Source organism: Branchiostoma belcheri, unplaced genomic scaffold (assembly GCF_001625305.1).
Source record: "Branchiostoma belcheri isolate BF01 breed outbred unplaced genomic scaffold, Haploidv18h27 scaffold256, whole genome shotgun sequence".
In the NCBI taxonomy this organism is placed as follows: Eukaryota; Metazoa; Chordata; class Leptocardii; order Amphioxiformes; family Branchiostomatidae; genus Branchiostoma; species Branchiostoma belcheri.
This window is the reverse complement of record NW_017803861.1, coordinates 166,258-189,461: the sequence shown is the minus strand read 5'-3', so window position 1 is coordinate 189,461 and position 23,204 is coordinate 166,258. Positions and strand designations below refer to the sequence as shown.

Genomic DNA, 23,204 nt, shown 5'->3' with positions numbered 1-23,204 from the left:
GTTTTCAAAATGCATTGTATTTCGTGCCTTTGAAATCAAACATGTTCCACAAAAGTTACCTTCATTTTCGTCTTGTCGTAGTAAACCAGGCACATAATCCCCGTAACCTGCCATGTTGTTGCCTGTAATTTCTTTTAAAAAGCAGGTTCAAATATTTATTGCATTTGTACTCGGTAATTTTAAGAGTTAATGAGTAATTTAGTGAGTTAGGTGATGATACAATCTCCTGTTCTCAGCAAGGCTGGTTCTAGGACAGCGATTGCGACAACACGGATAAATAAATCCCCAGATATGTTTGCTTTCCTTCGTCTAGAATTTGCTAGCGTTTGTATGCATGTAAATGCGTGTTTTAGCATGATAATCAAGAAGTTATGAATTGATTGACATTAAACTTGGTAGGTGAGAAGGATTTCATGAGGTCTTGAAATGATTAAGGCTGATATTGGGTGGGGAATATGATTTACCAATTTGATTTGTACAAATATGGTTCTGAATACTCATCTCAAACAGCATTCACGGGTTAACATCATGAGGTCGTGGAACTCTGTGACTATACATTGAATCAATTGATGCTGTATTCAATGATGTAACTAGCGTACCTTTAGGCTTGTATGAGAAGCGTACTTCCTCAGGCTCTTTGTAGCCGTAAACGTCCTCTGGTTTGTCGTAGTCGTTGGAGTTAGGCTCCTCCTCAAACCCCTTGATGACATCCTCGGCCTCTTTGTACCCGTAAACATGACCATCTTGTTTCTTGTGGGAGCTAGATTCCTCCTTATAACCCTTACTGACCTCCTCAGCTTCTCGGTACCCGTAAGTATAGTCTGGAAGTGAATTTGTTTAGAAAATGAAAGTATAGGCCTTTTTTACACATTAAGAATGTCTTTGGTTGTAGAATATGATCAACTGGATCAGATATAATGCTTGCGAATAAAGATCTTTTATGCATTATAAGTGAAAAAAAAATACAATTTGCTAGTCATAAAGTTTAGCATCATTTGGTAAAGGTATAAGGTTGCGGAGCTATCGTTAGGCCATGTTGATTTGATTATATGGATGACATCCGCGCGCGCATGAATTTTCGGCTGTTTCCAAAAAAAAAAGTTTTCAACCATACTGTAAATCGTGCAAAACAGTTGCTAAATGAGCAAAAATATACCATAAGTTGCAAGGAAAACATTTAGAAACGATACCAATGTCGTAGAATGCCAAAATCAAAGGAAAAAAGGACAAAAATGTAAAGAAATGAATTCGAAGAGTAGATTATTCACCATAACATACTCTGTGCCATTTGTTCAACCTTCATGACCACGTAGATTTCATAGTGAAAGCACCTTTTTTTTTGCAAAACTTTTTTTTTTATTCGCACGCGCGCATCAGTTTTGGGGTTCCCAGAGGATGTCATCCATATAATCAAATCAACATGGCCTTATATCTATTTGTTTTACAAGACTACACTTGCTATAGTAAACTGATTCTTTAATCAAATGCAAGTAAAGTGACATAAATTCCAAGAATCAAGCATCGTAGCTGATTACAATTATTTTAATGATCAAATAGTAAAGCTAAAGTTAAATATAATTTACACTCACACAAGGACATTTTAAATTATGATGTCTTTTTCTACTCGCCAGAAAAGTTACAAAGGTTACTAAACGAATTTCTGATCATCATAAAATGTAAACCGAGCCTGTTCACTTAATACATAATCAACACAACATTCAGCGAGGTTTATCGTAATTCAATGAAGTTAACATCATCAATGTCATGTTAATTTTGATGATAGCTTGCCAGCCGTCTATGCACGTAAATGAGAGAATAATGTGTTGTCTTCTAGATCGATATATTGCATAATAGCAGTAGATTGTAATCTCAACCTACCTTCATTGGCGTTTTGGTGTGAAGCCATCTTGTGACCAACACCGGTGCTTCTACCGCCGGCCTCTTGACTAGGTTCTTGTTCTATTGAACTCATCGTCAACCAAAGAAGTAAAACATTGGAAATGGTCCCCATTGTTAAATATAAAATTCTAACGAGAATGACTGAATGACACTACTACAGTAGCAGTAATGGTGACTTTTAGGCCAAGTCTCAATCACAAATGCCTAGACTGATCAGGTAAGATCTCATGACAAATGCATTCACTTCGGTGAAAGTTCAAATACACTTTTTTAAATATCATCTGATATTCAATCTGAAAACAATCTTCCTTTCAGTGATGAGTCTGCACTTCTGAGAGGAACGATCTAGATGGCATCACCTACGGGTGAAATAAAATGCAAAAGAAAGATAGTAATGTTCTACAAGAAAGAACAAGATACATAATAGAAGTTATCATCTGTTTTTGCTTAAAAGCAACGGTTCGAACCAGGAATCTTTAGGTTCAAAGTCAACAAGTGAAACCCTAGCCATTGCAATACCTTTGCCACCTGTTGATTGATAATTCATGCAATAAACACGCAACCTTTAAGCCTTGCGTCGTACCTCTTTTATATACATGTATTGTCAAAGCAGTCTAGAATATTTTTTTCCAAATCGTCTACTCATGTAAACATGTGTACAGTTAGCTAGCTTGAAACGTCAACTGTAACAAATATTGCCGATGTCTAAAAGATTTATGAAAGCATTATCTATTGTATCAAAGATAAAACGTACAATGATAAGACCGGAAGGTATTTCAACATTTCAACTTTGGTAAATGTTTCATTGAGTCCTAGCCTCCTGCAGTGGGTAGAATTGAGAAAAGATCATTCTACAGTGTTTTGACAACACATGTTTATAAAAAAGTTATGACGCAAAACTGAAAGGTTACATGTTTGTATTGCATGAATTATCCATCAAAAGGTGGAAAATAGGATTTGCTAGTGTTCCATTTTGCACTTGTTGACTTATAAAACAATGATTATAGGTTCAAATCGTTGCTTTAAAGTAAAGAATATAAAACTGATACCTTTAAAAAGTACATTTTGCACTTACTTCAAGTAGAATTTTACTACCTACATGTAACTTCAATAGGTATCATCAATTCTACCCGTGGGCGAAGTTACGGTTTCAATCTGGAGTGCAGACTCATCTCTAAAACCAAGATTGCTTTTCGAATTGAATATCAGAATATTTTTAAGTGTATCATCTTATATTTGAACTTTGACATTGTTATGGGATCTTTGCCATGAGATCTTGATTAGTCTAGGGCAGTTGCTGAGGCTTGGTTTGGGAAGTTTTACCATTCGAGTGCTTAACATCACCAGACACCGGTGTCTGTCCTGTGAACCCGGCGTTGATTTAGTGATTATTGTCAAAATTTGTCACTTAAAAAATAGAGATTTCCGTTGTTCTGTTTCTTTAATTGCTCAACAGAGAATAAGCTCTATAGGAGGAGAGTCTAGTAGAGAAATAATGTAATCAACTAGAAAGGCCGACATTTGCTTTGGAGCAAATACAGCAACGGCTTCACCACATTTTACGACATGGCAGGGAAAGAATGAGAAACACAAGGGAAAACAATGCTTTACATTGATATAACTATAGTATGAAGTAACATACAACTAAGACTACAACAGTTGGATAGCTATTCCCTACATTATTGGTTAGGATTTTTAATTGCATAATGCAAACTGTTGATTTTCAAGAAAAAAAGAAGCGTTCATGCCCCGCATTCCAATGCTGGAGCAGGAAAGCTTAAAATACCTACCAAAACACTTGAATACAGACATACTGTCAGTATGGAATTGCTCTGTGCAGGTATTAATTAAGTTAAGCCTGTTAAATTCCAACAGCCAATCAGCAAGGAGAATAGAGGAAAGCTGCATGCCTATTGGTTGATGCCCTGCATTCCATTGTGATGACTCATGCCCAAATCTGGTAACACTGCACACTAACTCAGTAATACATTTGCTATAACACAGCCAAAAAACTCAAATAAAACCATTCTAAAAGCCTGTATCACAAAAATTAAAAAAACGCCTGGGGGTATTTGCCTATTGTACCTCCATACCAAATTTCAGGTCCTTAGGCCCCCAAATGAAGAAGCTGAATCCATTTAAAGAAATGGCAGGAGGAGAAGAAGGAGGAGAATCATGAGAAAAAGCAATATGGTTTCACCACTTTGTGGTGAACCCATAAATATATTTTTTTACCTTCTTGGGTTGATTTGTGCAATTTTCTGCCGTTAAGCGCAGTACTGTATCCACAGGGTAGGGCTCTGAACCCTTTCAATGCTCACTACCGTTGCCTTCATCCCATGTAGACTGTTGGTGAACTTCCCTGCCACTATTCTGTACTCCTGGGATCCAGACTTCAAGGGAACGATGTGGCAGATTCTGGGTTGCTTTGCACATCGGTCCTACGGTCGAGGGTCCTATGCTGAAGTCAAACCACCACCTGTTTATTAGAAAAAGAATATAATTGTTACCTGAAATAATGTCACTGAGTAATTCTGTGGATAGTGACACTGCCTATGGATGTAGAATTGTTGCCTCTTGCTATCCATCATAAGGCCATGTCAATTTAATTTGTTGTTTCTCTGACTTGTTCAGAAAAACAATTAAGCAACGGGGTGAAAAATCAGGCCTACACATACTATGATAGCCTCAAATGCCAAGAGCCATGAAGTCAACATACATCAGAGAAGAAATGAAGACTAAAACTAAGGACAGTAAGGCAGAGTTTTCCCCCTTTTCTGGCTATTTTACGACCAGTGTACAGGCATTTGTTTTTGTTATATAACTTCAATCATGGTGGTTATCATCATACGTTACGATGATCTCGTTCTTTACCTTCTACATGGTATTTTTGATGTTTAATAACTTCCTGTATTTACAAAGGAGTTTGTGTTTGTAAAGGTCCTGAACTACACACAGCAAAAACAGGGAAGTCACCTCTCAAGCACGTCAATACACGCTGATAGACTTAATGCTGCTACAATTTCTTAAGCTAAACTTGCATGCTGTTCCGTTTGTATCAAATTGATTACTTATTATTACCAGCTTCAGTAAATCTCTTCAGCAATAATATCTTGAAGACGATCCAGAAATGGGCCGCCTATCTTAAAAAAAAACATTGTTTTTAGAGAACGCTCATATTTACTTCACTCCATAAGTGCATTAGACAACCGTTTATTGAACAACTTAAAAAAACAACATGTTAATGTGTGCATTCAAATGACAGAGGACACGCCATGCAATATGGGTAGTTGAAAGGTTTACGGCCTGATAACTAACAGGAAACGGGGCCTTCTGATTGGTTACGGTATTCTTGCTATATAGTAACATCTGTTAATGTTTAGTACAATCATCCACTTACATGAAATGAAATTAGTTGTGAAGTTGTAAGAAAATTCATTTTCAATGAAAAAACTTGAGTACATGAAAAGCATGTACAGAAACGACCAAATGTCCATCGTAAGTCAACATCAGTCCCATCGGAAATTCCAGCCCGTGTTCCTCCTGTGTCAGCACGTGCCTGATAAACGTGCCTTCCGGACTGAACAGGGAAACACGATTGTTCTTCCAGTCAGACACGATGATGTTGTCCTCGCTGTCCGTGATGACACAGTTGGGGCAGTTCAGTTGACCAGGTCCCGATCCACGTGACCCACATGTGAAGAGATGGCGACCGGCGGGGTCAAATACCTTCAAGTTGTTGTTGTTAGAGTCACTGACGATTATCTGGTTGCTGCTGTTGACGGTCACACGGAGGGAGCAACCCAGCTGCTGACCTTGATATTTGTCCCCGAACTTCAACATGACGTTACCGCTGGGACTGAGTACAAAAACTTGGTGCCCGATAGTGACGATAATGCGTCCCCAAACGTCAACAGCGATACCAAATGTAATTCCACGTGTCTCATCAGTAGCCCCTGTCACCTGGATGACGCGTGACTTCCTGCCCTGTTTGTCCAGAACGTGAATCTTGTGTCCGTCTCCTGTCACCAGTAGCTCGCCGTTTGTCAGTGCCGCCACACACTCCGGCTTGAACCTCAGATCGATCTTCGTCTTGAAGGAGCCATCTTTGTCAAGGAATTGCAGGCGTGAATTGTTACGATCAGTCACTACAATTTCTTCCTCTGCTGTGACAGTAAGTGAGGTCGGCACGTGAAACTGTCCATCTCCAATACCCAGCTTCCCAGCAGTCTTGACGTGTTTTAGCCTCACGCAGCCACTACCGATCAGTCGCACCTCCGCAGATGGTGGGCTCATAGGTGTCCTCACCTGGTGTATCCCTATCCCACCTACAAGTTTATTGACTGCTATCTGTAGTCCAACAGCTGGTGGTTCAAAGGACAAGTTCACAAAGTCCATGGCCAGTTGAGCCCTCTCGGCGTTTTTGTCTCCCGCTGTTCGGTCCAACCGTCCGGTCAGTTCTCGGGCTACCGAGATGACCTCTGCCGGGCTTCCGTACTCCAACACGCTGTCCGCAAACTGGACACAGCTCTTGGCTGAGACCAGGTCCATCTCCACTGCTTCCATGGCGGCGTCCATCTGTTTCTGTCGAACAGCATTCAGGGCTCGAAGCTGGCCAATTATGTCGTCTCCTGCCTTCTTTGCAGCCTCGATGATTGCCTTGACTTGTTTTCTGACCTGTTCTTCTGTACGCGGTAACTCTGAAGACCATACGTTCCTCACTGACTGCAACTGTTGTCTCCACGTCTCATGGAGGCCTAAGGTGTTCTTGACTGTAGAAACTTGTGCTTTAATATTTGCTCTTTCTCTCTCTGCCACCACGTACTCTCTCTATCTCCACGTACTGGTGATCTTTGTGAGCTGTGACCACGCAGTGCAGACAGATGACCCGATGACAGGTATCACAGTAGAACTTGTTCAGTTCGTGGTGATCCTTACACTTGGAGATCTCCCATGCCCGGAGCTGGGCGGCAGCTTGGCCGGATTGCAGGCCTTGAACCGTTACAACTTTGTGGGATTTAGTCGCTTTAAATCGACTGTGTATATTGTCACACCTCTGGCACAGATAGTCGGTACACTCCACGCAGTAAACTTGAGCCGAGTTGCCGCTCTCACAGGCCGTACAGGGGACTCCATCCTCCCGCGCCTCGGACGTTTTTCCTGTCGGCTGTTGTTGCAGAATGTCGCACAGTTTGCCTACGAGGAAGTTAGACTTCAGCCCCTGAACGCCATTCTGGGGGAGGGGCACGTCCTGTTGGCATGTCGGACAGTCCAGTTTCCCTATCGGCTCTGCGGCCAGGAGCTTCTCCAAACACGGCTGGCAGAAGGTGTGAAGACACGGCAGCATCTTAGGCTGCCTGAAGTCCTCCAAACAGACCTGGCAGACGAGAAATTTGTTGGCAATGTCGCTGAATGCGTTGGACGCCATCTTTACCCAGGGACGTACGTGTTTGTACAGTCTGGTACGTATACACTAGTGGTACATGTAAAAAGGACAATGTACAGTAAATTTCTGATAACCTTATTGACTTTTGCCTCGTGACGGTTTGTGGTGGATGGTTCCATTTGTGATGTTTAAGAGGGGAGCAGTGACGTAATTAGTCTTCTTTTCACACTGGGCACTTATATAATTATGGGGGCACACCCCAGTATATTTTGTGTCTCAATTCGAGTCTACATACCCTCAACTCTAGCGACCGTTTCAGGAAATACCTCTTGAGCCAAAACACTGTGTTTGCAAATGGAAGATATCGCTTTAACTACGAGAACAGTAGAAGTTAAATTTTCTTTCACCTCTTACATTTTAGTAAATTTTCGGGTGAAAAAGAATTTTCGATTTAAAAAATAATTCCAAAAATTGACCATTTTCACGAGGAATTAGACCCATCACCCAGAATTTAGCCACTAATATGATTTATTTTGTCGGGAAGAGAAAACCCTTATGTATTATTAAGAAAAGTAAATCCTAACACTGAGAAAGAAATAATAGAAAAATCCTAACACTGAGATTATCACAATAGCCCGTCGCGCGAGGCATAGCGACAGCACCCCCAGAACGCATACAAGGAATATCTGGGTCAAACCAAAGAACAATGTGGAAGGATACCCGGAAGTAAGCCACGGGCCCGAAATCAATTTTCAACCAAAACACGCCACTTTCTTACACTTTCCATCCATGTTAGTAGTTCTACCATTTTGCAGCAGATTTTGAGAAATGTATCACTTTTTGATGGAATGTCCTAAGTATGTTGATGTACGCAATTCATTAAATACGAAACTATCGTCATATGTACCAGAATTTACATCGATGGATTTAAGTAGCAAATTTAAGATAATAATGACCTGTGATAACTCATGTATGGTAGATATAGGAATGTATATCAAACAATGTCTAGACATAAGAAATTCCTCCAATATTGTAAAAGTTCATTCACATCCTATATCAGCCACAAACTCCTGTATTAGTTAGTTTAGTCCATAGTTAAGTTTATAGATAAGTTTTGCCATACTTTGTACCATGTACAACTGTTGTGCAATAAAGTTATTATTATTATTATTATTGTAAACTCAAACATGAACCATCGGAACCCCTTCCTCACTTTTCTCCCGGGCACTACCTCACTATCAAACTATCTAATTAGTCTGCGTGTCAGGGAGTAATTTTCTCTTACCTCTTGTTCATTAGCAACCCTTATTGTGTGGTAATTGTTTAATGCATGAACATGTCACTTAAAGTTATTCGTCTGGGAAATTTATAACGTATAGTGCCCAGAACCTAATGCACTGCTTGCAGACAGTGGTACTTTTACGTATGTACCGAAAATTATCTTTAAAACGACGAAAACATTTTCCTTAGCTGACCGAGATCTTATCCAGGTTGCTTACAGATCTGCGTTTCAAGGGTACCAACAAAAGGTATGTGACATGTAGTGTTTCAAGGAGCTTCCATTCGTGTTTTGGATGAATGGTTGACATACGAGTGGGCGGTATGTAGGAGGTGGGAAGGAAAGCGCAGCCATGTTGTTTTTGCTCCTCTTGACAGCTGTTTGTGCAGATTCAAGGGGTCAGCGTTCTTCTCAGTGTTACAGAACTGATAACGGGCGGGAGTGTGTGCCTTTCACAGGCAAGCCGGTTTTAAACTTTTACCATCCTACAGGTTTATGTGTCGTATGTAAGGTCCAGAATGGGGATGGTGCTTCTACAAGTCCTTTCCCTTTTCTTGCTGGAAAAATGGCTGTGGCAATAAGAGGATACCCATTCCACGAACTTTCGGCCGAGAAACTGGCAGAGCTTGAGCGATCGGAGGTCGACACCTTAGCTTTGATAGATGCACAGATCGTTGATGTGAAGAACAACACCTTCTCTGATTTTCCCAGGCTTAGACGTTTGAGTCTAGATTCTAACAGGCTGACAAATGTCAAGCGGGCCTGGTTCACGGGTTTAGAGCCCCTCTTGGTTCTGATTTTGTCCAACAACAGCATCAAGCAGATAGAGCCGGGGACCTTCATGGACCTAACTAACCTTAGTCTGTTGGATCTAGATAACAATATGTTGCAGGTTGTAGACCCTGCCTGGCTCTTTGGATTGGAAGGTACAAAGATCTGTCTGATTTTGAGGTCAAATCCTATCAATAGCATTTCGCCAGGGGCATTCCAACACCTTCAGCTGACGACGTTAGACTTGAGGGATAATGATCTGTCTTCTTTGGACAAAGAGGTCTTGTGGGGACAGTCTTCGCTGTCACAGCTACATGTTAGCAGTAGTAGATTGTCTTCTGTTTATGGTGCAATGCCGCATCAAATAATGTGGAGGCTAGATCGAAGAGTCCAAGAACGTTCGTCAGGACTACTATGGTTTACCAGTGAGGTTGAAGCGGCAGCAACAGTGGTCGTTGAGGTGCCCAAATTCCACTTCTGCGCCAGGGACAAAGCTTATTCTCATGAGCTATTGTTTGGGTGGATGTTTGATCCATCACGCATTGAGGTGGGAAAAAACGACATGAGTGCGAGAAATATCAAACCTGCCATATCATGTGGTGATTTGGATAGTTCGCTGAGCACGATCTCCATCCAGCCCCCCACTGTTGTTTTTGCTTCGGATGGCTCTCGATCTCTGACAGACCAACTGGACACCAACGCCCCTGAGCAGTGCAGGCAGGTTTGGGAAAGCGAAGGTGGCATTTCAGTGGCCCTGTTGGAAAACTCAATCTTCCGTCTGATTTCTATGGCTACTGTTGAGAACACCGGAGGTGTTGCCATGACGTTTGCTCAGACACCAGACGCAAGCACATCCACCACCACAGAGCCTGGCAGCAGCCAAAAGCACACGGCGAACACAAATAACACAAAGAACATCACCTGCATTCTTCTTACCAAAGGGGAATACACGAAGTTGTCCTTCATCTCAGTCCAAAGTCAGACCCACACAACAGAAACCTCTTCCAGAATAGGCACTAACCTATCAAGCGGCCTGACAAACTACTCTGTAACTACAGAGAGAAACGATAATGGTGTAACGACGCCGTCAAAACCGACGGGGAAGTCTACATTTGAGGTGAGTACCTCATCTGGACCGGATCCAGAGGTGGGTGGGGCACCAGGTTATGTTCTCATCCTAGTTGTTGTCTCGGTAGTGGCTGTTTTGGTTATGCCATTCCTTGCAGTGCTGATGTGGAAAGTGTGTGCAGCAAGGGTAAACAATAATGATAGGGGCAGAGACAATGCACACATTTGGAATATACCTGGCTTGCTGAGGCCTGCTTCTCACCCTGAACGTTCAGGCAATATGTCGTCGATTGCCGTTGCGTCCTGTAGGTCCTGGCCCGCTGTCCTGCATTCCACCACACCTACGTACAGCGAGATTCCAGATGACATATCATGTGCTCAGAGGCCGCTGCCGGCTCTACCAGGCGTATACGGGAAGACCCAAGATGACGTCATTTCCGGCATTGTAAGGTCAGCTTCTCTCCCGGCTTGCACTCTCAGGTTCGCCCCAGACGACGCGGTATCCTGTAGGTCATTGCCGGCTGTCCTAGAGTCCATCAAACACACCTACAGTCAGATCCCAGATCACATGGCCGCTGCACAGCGCCCCCTGCCGGCCCTCCCGCGTACATGCTGGGAGATCCAAGATAACGAAGCTTCTGCACAGCGCCCTTTACATGTCCTAACACACACCTACAGTGAGATACCAGATGATAAGGATAGCGGTCCCACGCCTTTGTACCGGTACCTTGATGTTGCAGAGTTTACGCTGCATGTCGTCCCAAGCAGTCGACAGAACCGACGGTCTGGATCGATTGTTACATATGGATCGACTGGACATACCAACGCCCAGCGTAATGTCTTTTACAGAAACACTTCCCTGGTCAAAAGTATCATGTGCCGTCGTAGGCAGCTGAGGTCTTTGGCATCTCAGCCTACTGACCAAGGTGTAATGACGTACGTCAACGTCACAGGTGCAAGGCTGTCAAGAGGGCAAGACGACACGAAAGCGCATATAACCTATCTCTCACTGCCTAACATTTACTGGCCGTGGGAGATCCCAGGAGAGGGAACCCGTAACACACCACGACGTGCGTCCCTCCCAACCATCACACTATCTGACACCTACAAGCCAGGGGAGTTCGAATTTCCCAGGGGAGGGAACCCGTAACAGAGCACGGCGTGCGTCCCTTCCCCTTAACTTACTAAATACCTAAAGGCTAAGGGATATCCCAGGGCTCGGTTAGGTGAAGACGGCTAGGCCAACATTCATGTTTGAGTTCAGGCGTGTGTCTGCACGATGGCCACAGGCGGTCATTTGTATGTTTCCCCATGTAAACCCGCGTTGTTACGCGATTTATTTATGGAGTATGACTTGAACGGCTTTACGCGCAGCTGAAAACAACAAAGCTGATCTTTAGAGTAATCCATGTTTACGTATTATCACTTTCTTATTAAATTTGTCCGAGGCTATATGGAATGTGCTAATACCGCCTGCGCGTAAATTCATGAAATAAACGGCTATTTTTGGCAAAAATGTTTATTTCTAACCCAAAACCCAGGCGTAGAAAAACTGAAGTACCTTTTATTCAATGCGTTCCATGTACAACTAAAATTGTGTGCTATCAGAAGTTACAAGCATATGCTGTATAGAATACTACTTTCCCATCCGCCTAGGCCGCCTTAACCCAACCGAGGGGAGGATACCCGTAACGTAGCATTGATGAACAAAAGCTGCTGTTTACCATGCTTATCACCATTGGGGGCCTTTTATTGTTAGTTGAACCACGTAACTGAAATATCAAATTTAAAAAAAAAGAAAAAAAAAAGAACTTTTTTTGTATGATTGGTCTGCGTGTCATGAATCATGTTTCTCCGTTCCTCTTGTACATTCACAAAATGTTATTGTGTCAATTGCTTATTGCATAAACATGTCAAGTCATTCGTCTGGTAAATAAATAGTGTACTTGCAGAACCTGTTGCACTGCTTGTAAAGTGGTTTTTGATACCGATAATTATCTTTATAACACTAAAGAAAAAAGTTCTCAGTGGACCAAAAGCTTACCTTTGATACTTCCAGATCTGCGTGTCAAGGGCACCAAACGCATGTGACAAGTAGTGTTTTGAATGAAAGGTTTGGCCAGAACGCATGCACAGGTGGAAAGAAAAACGCAGCCATGTTGTTTGTACTTCTCTAGGCAGCTGCCTGTGCAGCCTCAGCGGGCCCGCGTTCGCCTCAGTGTTGAGAGCTGAATGGCTAAAGTTTGTGTCTTTCAGAGGCAAGCCATCACTTCTCCCTGGTATATGTATAGGTTTGGGTGTTAAGTGTGAGGTACTGAATGGTTATGGTGCCTCTAGGAGTATTTTCCTTTTCATGGTAGGGTAAATAGTGTAGCAATAAATAAGAGGATAAACATTCCATGCACTTTCGGCCGAGAAATTGGCAAAGCTTGTTTATCAGTTTATTTGAATTTACCACAAGTACAAGTTTGCAAGTGGAAGGGAGGACATAACAGGTGCATTAACACTACATACGCTTGAGCGTTCGGAGGTCCACACTTTAGCTTTGATATATGCACAGATGGTTGATGTAAAGAACAACACCACCCACACAAACAGAGCCATGACAACACAAAGAACATCACATGTATCCTCACCGGAGGTGAACACAAGAAGTTGTTCTTGATCATCCCCTTGCTAAAAAGTCAGACTGAAACAACAGAAACCTCTTCCACAACTGGCACTAAGGAATCCAAAAGCCCGACACATTACATTTCTGCTACGGAGAAGGATAAAACAAGTTCAAAACCGGTAGGCAATGCAGCCTACACCTCGTGGGGTACCGAACCTGGACAAGATCTAGAGATAGTTCAGGATCAAAATCATGTTCGTATCCCGGTCTAATGACGAAGGTGTAGGTTAAGCTGTATGTCAACGTCGCACATACTATCATGTCCTGAGGTCAACACGTCACAAGTGATCATATCACATTCCTCACACTGCTTTACACTTATTAGCTTTTGAAGATCCCATGGGAGGGAGCCCGTAACTCAGCACGACGTACGTTCCTCCCATCGTCACACTACCTATATAGCTAACACCTACTGGCCATGGGAGATCCCAGGGGAGGGAACCCGTAACACAGCACGCCATGTGTCCCTCCCCACCGTCACACTACCTAACACCTACTGGCCATGGGAGATTCCAGGGGAGGGAACCCGTATCACACCACGGCGTGCGTCCCTCCCTACCGTCATACTACCTAACACCTACTGGCCATGGGAGATCCCAGGGGAGGGAACACGTAACACACCACGGCGTGCGCCCCTCCCCAGCGTCACACTACCTAACACCTAATGGCCATGGGAGATCCTAGAAGAGGGAACCCGTAACAAAGGACGGCGTTCGCCCGTCCATTTAACACTACCTAACACCTACTGGCCATGGGAGATCCCAGGGAAGGGATCCTGTAACACACCACGGCGTGCGTCCCTCCCCGAGGTGACACTACTTATTAACACACACTGGTCATGGGAGATTCCAGGGAAGGGATCCTGTAACACACCATGGCGTGCGTCCCTCCCCACCGTCACACTACCTAACACCTACTGGCCATGGGAGATCCCAGAGGAGGGAACCTGTAACACAGCCCGGCGTGTGTCCCTCCCCAAACGGCACACTACCTAACACCTACTGGCCATGGGAGATCCCAGGGGAGGGAACCCGTAACACAGCCCGGCGTGTGTCCCTCCCCACCGTCACACTACCTAACACCTACTGGCCATGGGAGATTCCAGGGGAGACAATGCATTACACAGCCCGGCGTGTGTCCCTCCCCACCATCACACTACCTAACACCTATTGGCCATGGGAGATCCCAGGGGAGACAACACATTACACAGCCCGTCGTGTGTCCCTCCCCACCATCACACTACCTAACACCTACTGGCCATGGGAGATCCCAGGGGAGGGAACACATAACATAGCACTAAGTGCGTCCCTCCCCACCGTCACAATTCCTAACCTGTGGAGGGAATAGGTAACACATCATAAGAAACGACCCATCCCCAACGACCCATTCCCTTTATTCTGCTAACCATTTACGTTTACTTTTTCAGACTGAGAAAATAGTTTTACCTTCACCAAGATTGTTATATCTGTTTGTGTGTCAGTAAACTCGATGACTTGAGAAGGCTTAAATATTTTGTTTGTGGGTAGGTTTTTTCAGACCTCAAAATTGACAATTACACTGCAGTGAAAATTGGATACATCCTTACCTTTTAATTAAAAACAAATTGACAAATGACTGGAAAATTTTACCTTGTCCTTGTTGGACACAATTGTGTCATGACCCACGAAGATTCATCATAAAGTTAGATATGAAAACTGTCAATAAAAGAGATAAAATTGTCAATAAGAATTGCGTGGGGATTGTCACAGTGGAGCTCCAAATCAATCAATCAATCAATCAATCAATCAATCAATCAATCAATCGATCAATCAACAAATCAATCAATTAGTGCAGTCAATCAATTAATTAATCTAACAAACAGATAAGTTTTACAATCTTACTGTCCTTTCATTTCCTTGAGGTTGTTTTTTTCGTGAGCAAGGACATCTAATCATTACCCTAAAACATCATATGAATGTCTTTTCTAACAAAAAGTTTTTTTTCAAATTTACAGTCTTTACAAAAATTGAAAACATGCACTAAATGCAGATGTACAGCCGTCTAGCAACATTCTCTTATATTGCACCAATATATTTGGTAGAGGCGTGGGTCCCTGCTAAGTCTTAAGCAAAACGTTTTTAGGGTTCCCGACCAATCTAATGGAAACACACCATTTTTGGGACGCTAAGTATCAATTATAATAAGCCCCAAATTAATTAACCGACTCTGAAGACTAATTTTGCTGAGAAAATTTAACTAGCCGGCGGAAGATGTGTATGTCTTTTGCCGACTAGATTCGAATTGTTTTGTTAATTATCTTGAGAATAAGAAGTGGGCTTTTTGAGAATACCGTTTGATGCCCGTCTACACACGTACAATCTTTAGGCTATAAAATATAAGCCGTTACATTGGCTAGCCTGGTTACCAGCCTTTTTAGCGGCCATTTGAAGGGGAAGTTAAAAAGGCTGGCACCCAGGCTCTGGAGCCTGAGCATGCGCAAAATAAAAGTTCCTCAATATGATTTTGTATTATTATATTCAAAATCATATCCAGTTGCTTAAGTAACTATTTCCTGAACGTCTAATCTTTAAAACATGAGCATGAATTAATGGAATGTGGAACACAAACATGTCTTTTAAATAACGTGCACATTTCGGGATATTTTAGATAAATGATTATGATGATAAAGACTTCGCTCACACAAAATTATGAAACAATAATAACGAAAAAAGCTAGCTTTAGAATTTTTCTTCTTGAGCTAAAGGCTCAAATATTGCAGACAACAGCATGGAAAAGTTGTAGTTTGTAGGATTATATCTATATGAAATAATTGGAATCTACAAAATAAGTGTTAGAAATCAAATACAAAAGCGAAGAAGAAAATGTGAATACACGAATACAATATATAATTTAGCGATCTTTGGTGGTACCGGTAGAGAAGACTTAACCCTATCTAGACTGGGCTTTTTTTAATCTTTGGGAGGGGGTGGGGGTGGGGGTCTCAGAACTCAAGAACGGCATATCGTATGACCGCCAATTTTTTGTATGGTCTATTAGTAAAGATCAATCATGTCAACAATTCTTTATATCATTATAACGTAATATATATGACGTCATCATGACGTCATTCATGTGATATACTGCCTAAAATGTTTTTTCTTAAGATAAAATTGATGGTATACAACACAACTTTAACAAAAAGTGTTTATGATATCATAATAAGGTCTACCTAATTGTATGTTGCCCGTGGCAACACTAATGACGTCATAACATGACATCATGTATATTTAAACTCTCCACTATCTTGGATCGTCAATATTGAATTTTCTAAAATACTTTTTTCAAGATTAAGCCTAAAACTATAAAGGAAATAGACTCAAGTGGTTCAAATGAACCTTTTCTGTAAAAAAATCCAAGTTGGGATGATATTTTAAGGGAAAATAGCCGAAATGAAACTGAACTTATCGTATGTTCCGCCATGTTGGATGTTGGCCAATGACGTCATTAACTTAGCTTTGATTATGCATAATTACTGATGAAAATTACATGGAATTATATAAGATTTTGTTAATACTAATCATTATAAATTAACATAAAAGCCTCAGAATTTCATTAAGTCAAAATATACTGATTTTTAAAAAAATGCCCGTCAAAAACCCGTTGCCATGGCAACACGAAAAACTATTAATTCATCTCACTACAATGGAATTGTTGGCGATAATATTTTTTAAAAGTCACCAAGTTTGGTAGCCTTAGCACAAGCGCTTCGGACGTTGGCTGAATTGTCGACTTCGTACAATTTAAAAGCTTGAAGAATATGTATATATATAAGTTCAGACTTACACTTCATTTACGTATGATATACAGTATCAACGGTACAATACAACTGTTTGGCCATAAACACATCATGTATGCTACTACTTATGAGCTCCGAAAACTTACATATCCTTCAACACTTTGGCCATATAGTAGTCAGTAGATTGATTTCTTTGTAAATCGAACAGTTCTGGGTCTGAGACTTTGTAGCTGTTTACTGGACCTAGTAGTCCTGCCAACTCTACAAAACGCAGTATTCAAAACGCCCACCCGCCCGGAGCCTGCACAGGAGGCTACTCAGAAAATTAGTTTCTTCGATGTAATGATGTACTACCAGTACTTTACTTACAACGCATTTTTACTTATTTTTATATGTATATGTATATTAATGCACCAATATTATTCCAAATGGTATAAGCGATTCCAGAAAATATCAAAATAGCGTATTTTTAATGTAACTAATTGATAATGCTTGTAATACTTAGTATGTACATTTTAAACTTTGTAAATTTAACACAATTTAGGCTATGTAACTCTGCAAGTTGAATAAATATTCATTCATCCACGATTTCCTTAGGTAGAGATACAGATATGCCAGGTACGCTGTTTTTTTTTTTTCATATTTCATTGTAGGACTTTTCGGGTCGAGTAATTTTGCTAATAATAAATAGCAACAATGCAGATCATCATTAAAAAAATTACGGGAAAAATGAATTTCTGCATCTATGTCTCGGCTATCCGGCCCGGACCCGTGTAATGCATGCATGCAGCGTACCTGTAAATATGAAAACCTACTAGTGTACTACATAATATTATGTAGTTACAAACTCACAAAGTGGCTCGCTCCAAATACATAACTTGCCTGGTGCACTTTATGTACGCACTGTATTGTAAGCGACTAAATTGTACAACAATACATGTGTAAACATTAGTTTCTGAGCTGTGATTGTGGCATTTACTTGTACTGAACTCACAACTAACAATTATGCTCAATTTTGTGGTAAATATATATATATCATTATTACAAAAAATATCTACATCTATGCCTGGCTGCTATCCTGACAGGAACTGTGTAATGTACCGTACCTGTAAATCACTACTGAATGTAAAACTTAGTACTGTACCACATGTTCAGCATGAAAGTTCATCTGAGTTGGTAAATTACATTATAAAGTCAGATTTGGATCAGATAGCTGAGGAAGACTGAGTGATTCAGGGGAAAATTCCAGTGAGTCAAACTTTTTGAGTTGGAGAACAGTTTTTCATAATGTAGCACATGTTGTTTCGCAAATACAGAATTGGTCTATTTTATATACATATAAGTTCTCAAAGACATATATTATATACATATTCAGACATGTGTTCCCAATGACATGTATTCACACTAGCAATAATACTGTTCATCATTGAATCACTAATGTTTTTATCATTGCTTCGGCTGGCCGGAACTTCTGTATCTTCGCGTTTTGAACATATACAACAATTCAGAGACAAACGACATAACCCCCCCCCCCCCCCAACGTAAGCCTGTACAGTATGTCGTGCTTGAGCTGATGCATTCATCTTCTCTTCTTCGCAAGCTCCGAAGAGAACTATGTTTCCCGTCTATTTCACAGACAAACACACACAATTAGGGTAGTGAGCTCACCGTCACCTCAGTACGGTCGGGCATTTATTGCAATTGGCTCATCAACTCAGTAACACCATTACTCTCTACACATTGTAGCTCTCATAGCATGTACACACTTATGCAGGAGCCTAATACAACAACAACAAGTCATGTGCTGCGAGCTGGCGACCTATTTTACCCTCAGGCTGGTTGCCAATTGTTTAGTCAAATGTGACCGTACAGAGAAAGGTTGAGCCACGAATGACCCTTACGAGGGTTAGGGAGGAAGGGTCAGAGGGTAAAGGGGCGGAATAATTAGTATCAGGGTAGGGGTCACGTGATTGTCTGTTCAGCCGATGGGAAACGAGATTATATTGGACCTGAAAGTGGGAGGGGGATGTCCTCGCCGGACATGGACCAGCGACTTGGAAGAATGGACAGGACAACCCATAGGCCAGCTGGTAACATCGACATAGGACCGCTGAGAGGGTGGAGATGTCTTGTTGAAAGTTGTACGGCTGACATGTGACAACTATAAGACTGGTGAGGTGGGCTGAAAGCGTCCAGAATGTACCATGGCGACAACGATGTCTACGCAGACTGAAAACGCAATCACTATTTAACATTTTAACACCTACAACGTGAAGTCAGCTGGGCTTTTATCCTTTGTCGAAAACTTCAGCAGATCTTTCTAATAATCTTTCAGAGATCGCACAGTTGTGCTAGTTTTTTAAAACTTTTAAAGGCGATTCTTTCGAGAAGACTCTAACGCTAGAAAAGCTGGCTTTCCGTAGTGTTGTAGTGTATATTTCACATATTTCATAGGTTGTGCAACACGTTTTATTCGATATTTGTATCTAAAACTCCTTAGCCAGAGATAAAGTTATGAATCATTATGATTCAACGTTTTGTATACTAGTACATGTATCTTTACTGCATTGTGAGTCATATCCGTTTTGGCTGGTGGATATAAACATATTTGGTTCTTCTGTATTTCGTATAATCTTGTATTCATGTTTTGTTCAAGAAGCATTTGTAGTGTAACAAATGATGCTTTCTAGTCTCTGTACCTTTATCTGTGATGGAATTCGCTATAGTAGGATGTATGATTGTCTCCATGATTTGAATAAACAGTGGTTAAAAAAAGGATGTATAATGACATCAACTATAGCCCTACCGAAAAATACTAGATTGTGATGAATGTAAAACTCGTCAATGAAAATATTACAAACAATACCAACTACTTGGAGTCTATGTTGTTACAATACGTATAATTTACGCCGGAACGTTACCTACATACGTTAGCTTTGACGCTCATCGAATTAGCCTGGGTATCGTCCTGGTTAGTTAATGCGTTCCCACTGTCGCGCCTACCAACCAGCTGATGGCAGGGACTATGAGAGCGGACGTAAACTAGCAAGGATGGTAAAAACGACATGCACGGCCATAGAAGCGGTCAGCCCGATGGTCTAGGAGAGACTCCTAGCGGGAGCTTTTAGAACTGTAAGTTATGCCACGGCGTGCGATATCTGTAGAAACATATTTCTCTTGTGTCGAAGAAAATGTAAATAAATAGTAGAAAACTTTTGACCATCGCTACTTGACGACGAAAACTTTATTGCTCAACAATTAATTTTATACTGTATATGCAAGCATGCGCAACACGCCTGCAATACTCTACATGAGATACAGACATTTACATACTACGTTGTACAGGATGAAACAAACTTTTATATCTGTACAATGATTGGTGAAACGTCTGAAAAACACAGTGCATCTGTAATTTTCATTGACACTCACGAAGTAATTCTTGTGTACAGTTACGTGGTAGATAGACGTCTGTATGGTCCGACATGTTACACATACACAAAAACAAGCCGTCTGAATTGGGATGCCCATGTTAGTATAATATCACAACTAAAGCTAAGCAGCAGTGATCAAACGTAGTCTGTGGGCATGCCCAACTAACGTTAAATATTTCGTATACATGTCACTTGTAAGACCGAACCTAAGAAAAGCCGCGACATTATGGGATCCATATACAAAGAAAGAAAAACTTGAAAGGCCGAAAAACAGAATTTAATCATAATATCTGTATAAACAGCTATTAAAAGGTTGCTAGTTTCACGGAAATGAAAAGAAACCTACAGTGGGTGTCACTGGAAGACAGAATAAAAATTTCCAGACTATGCGTGATGTAGACTTTCCCCGCTCCGGGCTTTACCCTATATCAAATATCTGTCAAAATTAACCTCCACCGACCATGCAACCGAAGCAAGTAGGAGAGAGATAGAAACCAATGACAGTGTAACTCAAAACAATACTGCCATGAACGTAATTCATGAAGTTATGATTAGGCATGGAAGATGCAAAAGTTGTGCAGTAAAGTCTAAATTACATCTAAAGGTACATGAATTACACATGTTCCAAAATGTTTCCGGGTACAGTACAGTGTTAATTGGGCCACCCTACAGTTGACTCGATCAGCTTCCTGCAATTCAATAGGTCTGGTCTCTCGCCAGTGTACGCGTCATGCCCACAGCACTTCTTGTGTCCGACAGTCCAGTGTTGTTTCTGACAGTCTCGGCTGCAGTACCGGGTCAGCTTGCACTGGGCACACAGCTGCAAGGTGGATCTGTAAAAATTGTAACAGTTACTTAAGCTACTAAGGACTGTGGTAAATTCCCGAAAAGTTGTTCGACCGCTCTTGTTGGTTAAAAAGACTGAAAATTCAAATGGATCACTAAACAACACTAAACATACGCCATGGTGACGGTACACTTTTTCCAACTTATTTTCGACACTGCGACATATTCGACAAGATATTTTTTTATCATTACGGCATTTGAATTGTCGTAGAAATGGTATTTTATTACCAAACCCTACCTGTAGCCAGGTCTGCCACACGTAGGGTTGCAGCATCTCAACAGCCTGGTCTCCATTGCCTCTTGTATCAACTTCAGCATCTCAAAACAGTCGCGGTCTCCAACTTCTCCCACTATGCCAAAGAAACAGTACCTAGTGGAAGATGTGATACATTTAGTGAACAAGATTATAGTCTTCCGAGAAGTTCGATTCTCAGTTTTGGGTTTTTGTTACCCTCAAGTTCACCCGATTTCCCGTGTCTGCCATTTTGAGATCGTGCCATTCTGTCTAACCATATTTACGCTGTGGTGTAACCCATTCATGTGCTATCAATTTTCTCTAAAGTTTACCCATTTCCATGTGTTTGGCCTTTTAACCTGTCATTCTGCCATTTTTGGCTGCTGACGAGCAGACACACATATCAACCCACAGCAAAGCTACCAAAACAATAATTACGTATCTGGAGGTTACAGCCATTCGTTTAACATTACAAGGGCCCCATACAAATCAGTATTTACTAAGTGCGCTACTCTGGCTAAAGAAAAAGAAAAAAAAAAGTTAGTACAGTATTTCTCAATTAGTGTCCGTTTTTGAAAGGTAGAAACATGTACATGTACCTCTAAATTGATGTCGACTATACATCTTGATCACGGATTGAGCTAGTCTCGCGAGAACACGAGACTAGGTCGAGACTTGTGTGGATCCTCTGGCCTCCCCGCCTCCTTGCGGAGTAGGACTAAGGCAGCTCCCAACCTTCATTGTGATTCATCCCGGCATGTGCTAACTGAATGTGGACTGCTTCCTTGATCTTTCTATGAGCCTTAGAAGTTTCGCACAAGTCTCGACCTAGTCTCGTGTTCTCGGGAGACTAGGTCACCCTGTGATCAAGATGTACAGTCGACATCGCAAATTTGGAGGTTTTTTACCTTTCAAAAACAGTAACTAAACTAGAATTCCGAGATCTCATACCTCCATGAAATATGATCTTGATATGTAAATGTAAATTTCTTCTTTAATTGTTCAAATGACCTCTGCATTAACATGATATATGCATCGTGATGTATGTTAACTTTTGATTAACTTACAGATGTCCCAAGTATGACATTCTCATCATTCACCATTACGAAATCATAGAATTTTCACATTAATTATGCAAATTAGGTCATCATTTGCATAATTAGTATCTGTTGAAGTTCCGCCTGCCATAGGTTACATAGTATAATGTAAAACACTGTAATTGTAGAATTTCCTCATTAATTATGCAAATAAAGTCCTCATTTGCATAATTTGCATTTAATTATGTACATCTCTCTCTCAGCTACCTACACACCAAAAATAATGAAAATATGTTGTTCCTGTCTGGACTTATTGGCTTTTAAACATTTCGCCAGAAAGTGCCCTGCAGTTCCAGAACAAGCCGCTAGGGGGCCCAAACTTATATGACTTCTATCCAAGCACGAGAGCTACCTTCCATCAAAATTTCATGACCCTAGCATGCCCAGATCGCGAGATATCAAAACCGGAAGTTGCGCTGCAGTACCAAGGGAAGCCACTAGGGGGACAAAAATCTTATCATTTCCAGTTTTCGTCACACCCTACCAACACACCAAGTATGAAACCAATCCCATCCAGGCGTTCTTGAGTTATCTTGTTGACCAACAGACAGACGGAGGACGGACGGACGGACGGACAGATAAACGCAACTGAAACTAGAATTCCGAGATCTCATACCTCCATGAAATATGATCTTGATATGTAAATGTAAATTTCTTCTTTAATTGTTCAAATGACCTCTGCATTAACATGATATATGCATCGTGACTGTATGTAACTTTTGATTAACTTACAGATGTCCCAAGTA

The 23,204-nt window shown here is 41.4% G+C and overlaps 1 protein-coding gene and 2 pseudogenes across 1 annotated transcript in view; 1 reads left to right on the top strand and 2 right to left on the bottom strand.

Annotated features, from left to right (window-relative positions):
* Window positions 1–4,166: 4,166 nt before the first annotated feature.
* On the bottom strand, window positions 4,167–7,328 carry LOC109471723 (annotated as a pseudogene).
* A 663-nt stretch (window positions 7,329–7,991) lies between these two features.
* Window positions 7,992–14,421, top strand: LOC109471722 (annotated as a pseudogene).
* Window positions 14,422–20,712: 6,291 nt separating this feature from the next.
* The window catches only part of LOC109471721, a 5,628-nt gene continuing 3,136 nt past the window's right edge, over window positions 20,713–23,204 (bottom strand). The window contains exons 3-4 of the mRNA XM_019771072.1: window positions 21,365–21,570; window positions 20,713–21,113 (exon numbers count right to left, since the gene is read on the bottom strand). Coding sequence (XP_019626631.1) covers window positions 20,933–21,113; window positions 21,365–21,570 — 387 coding nt within the window. The 3' untranslated portion in view covers window positions 20,713–20,932. The remainder of the gene's footprint in view (window positions 21,114–21,364; window positions 21,571–23,204) is intronic.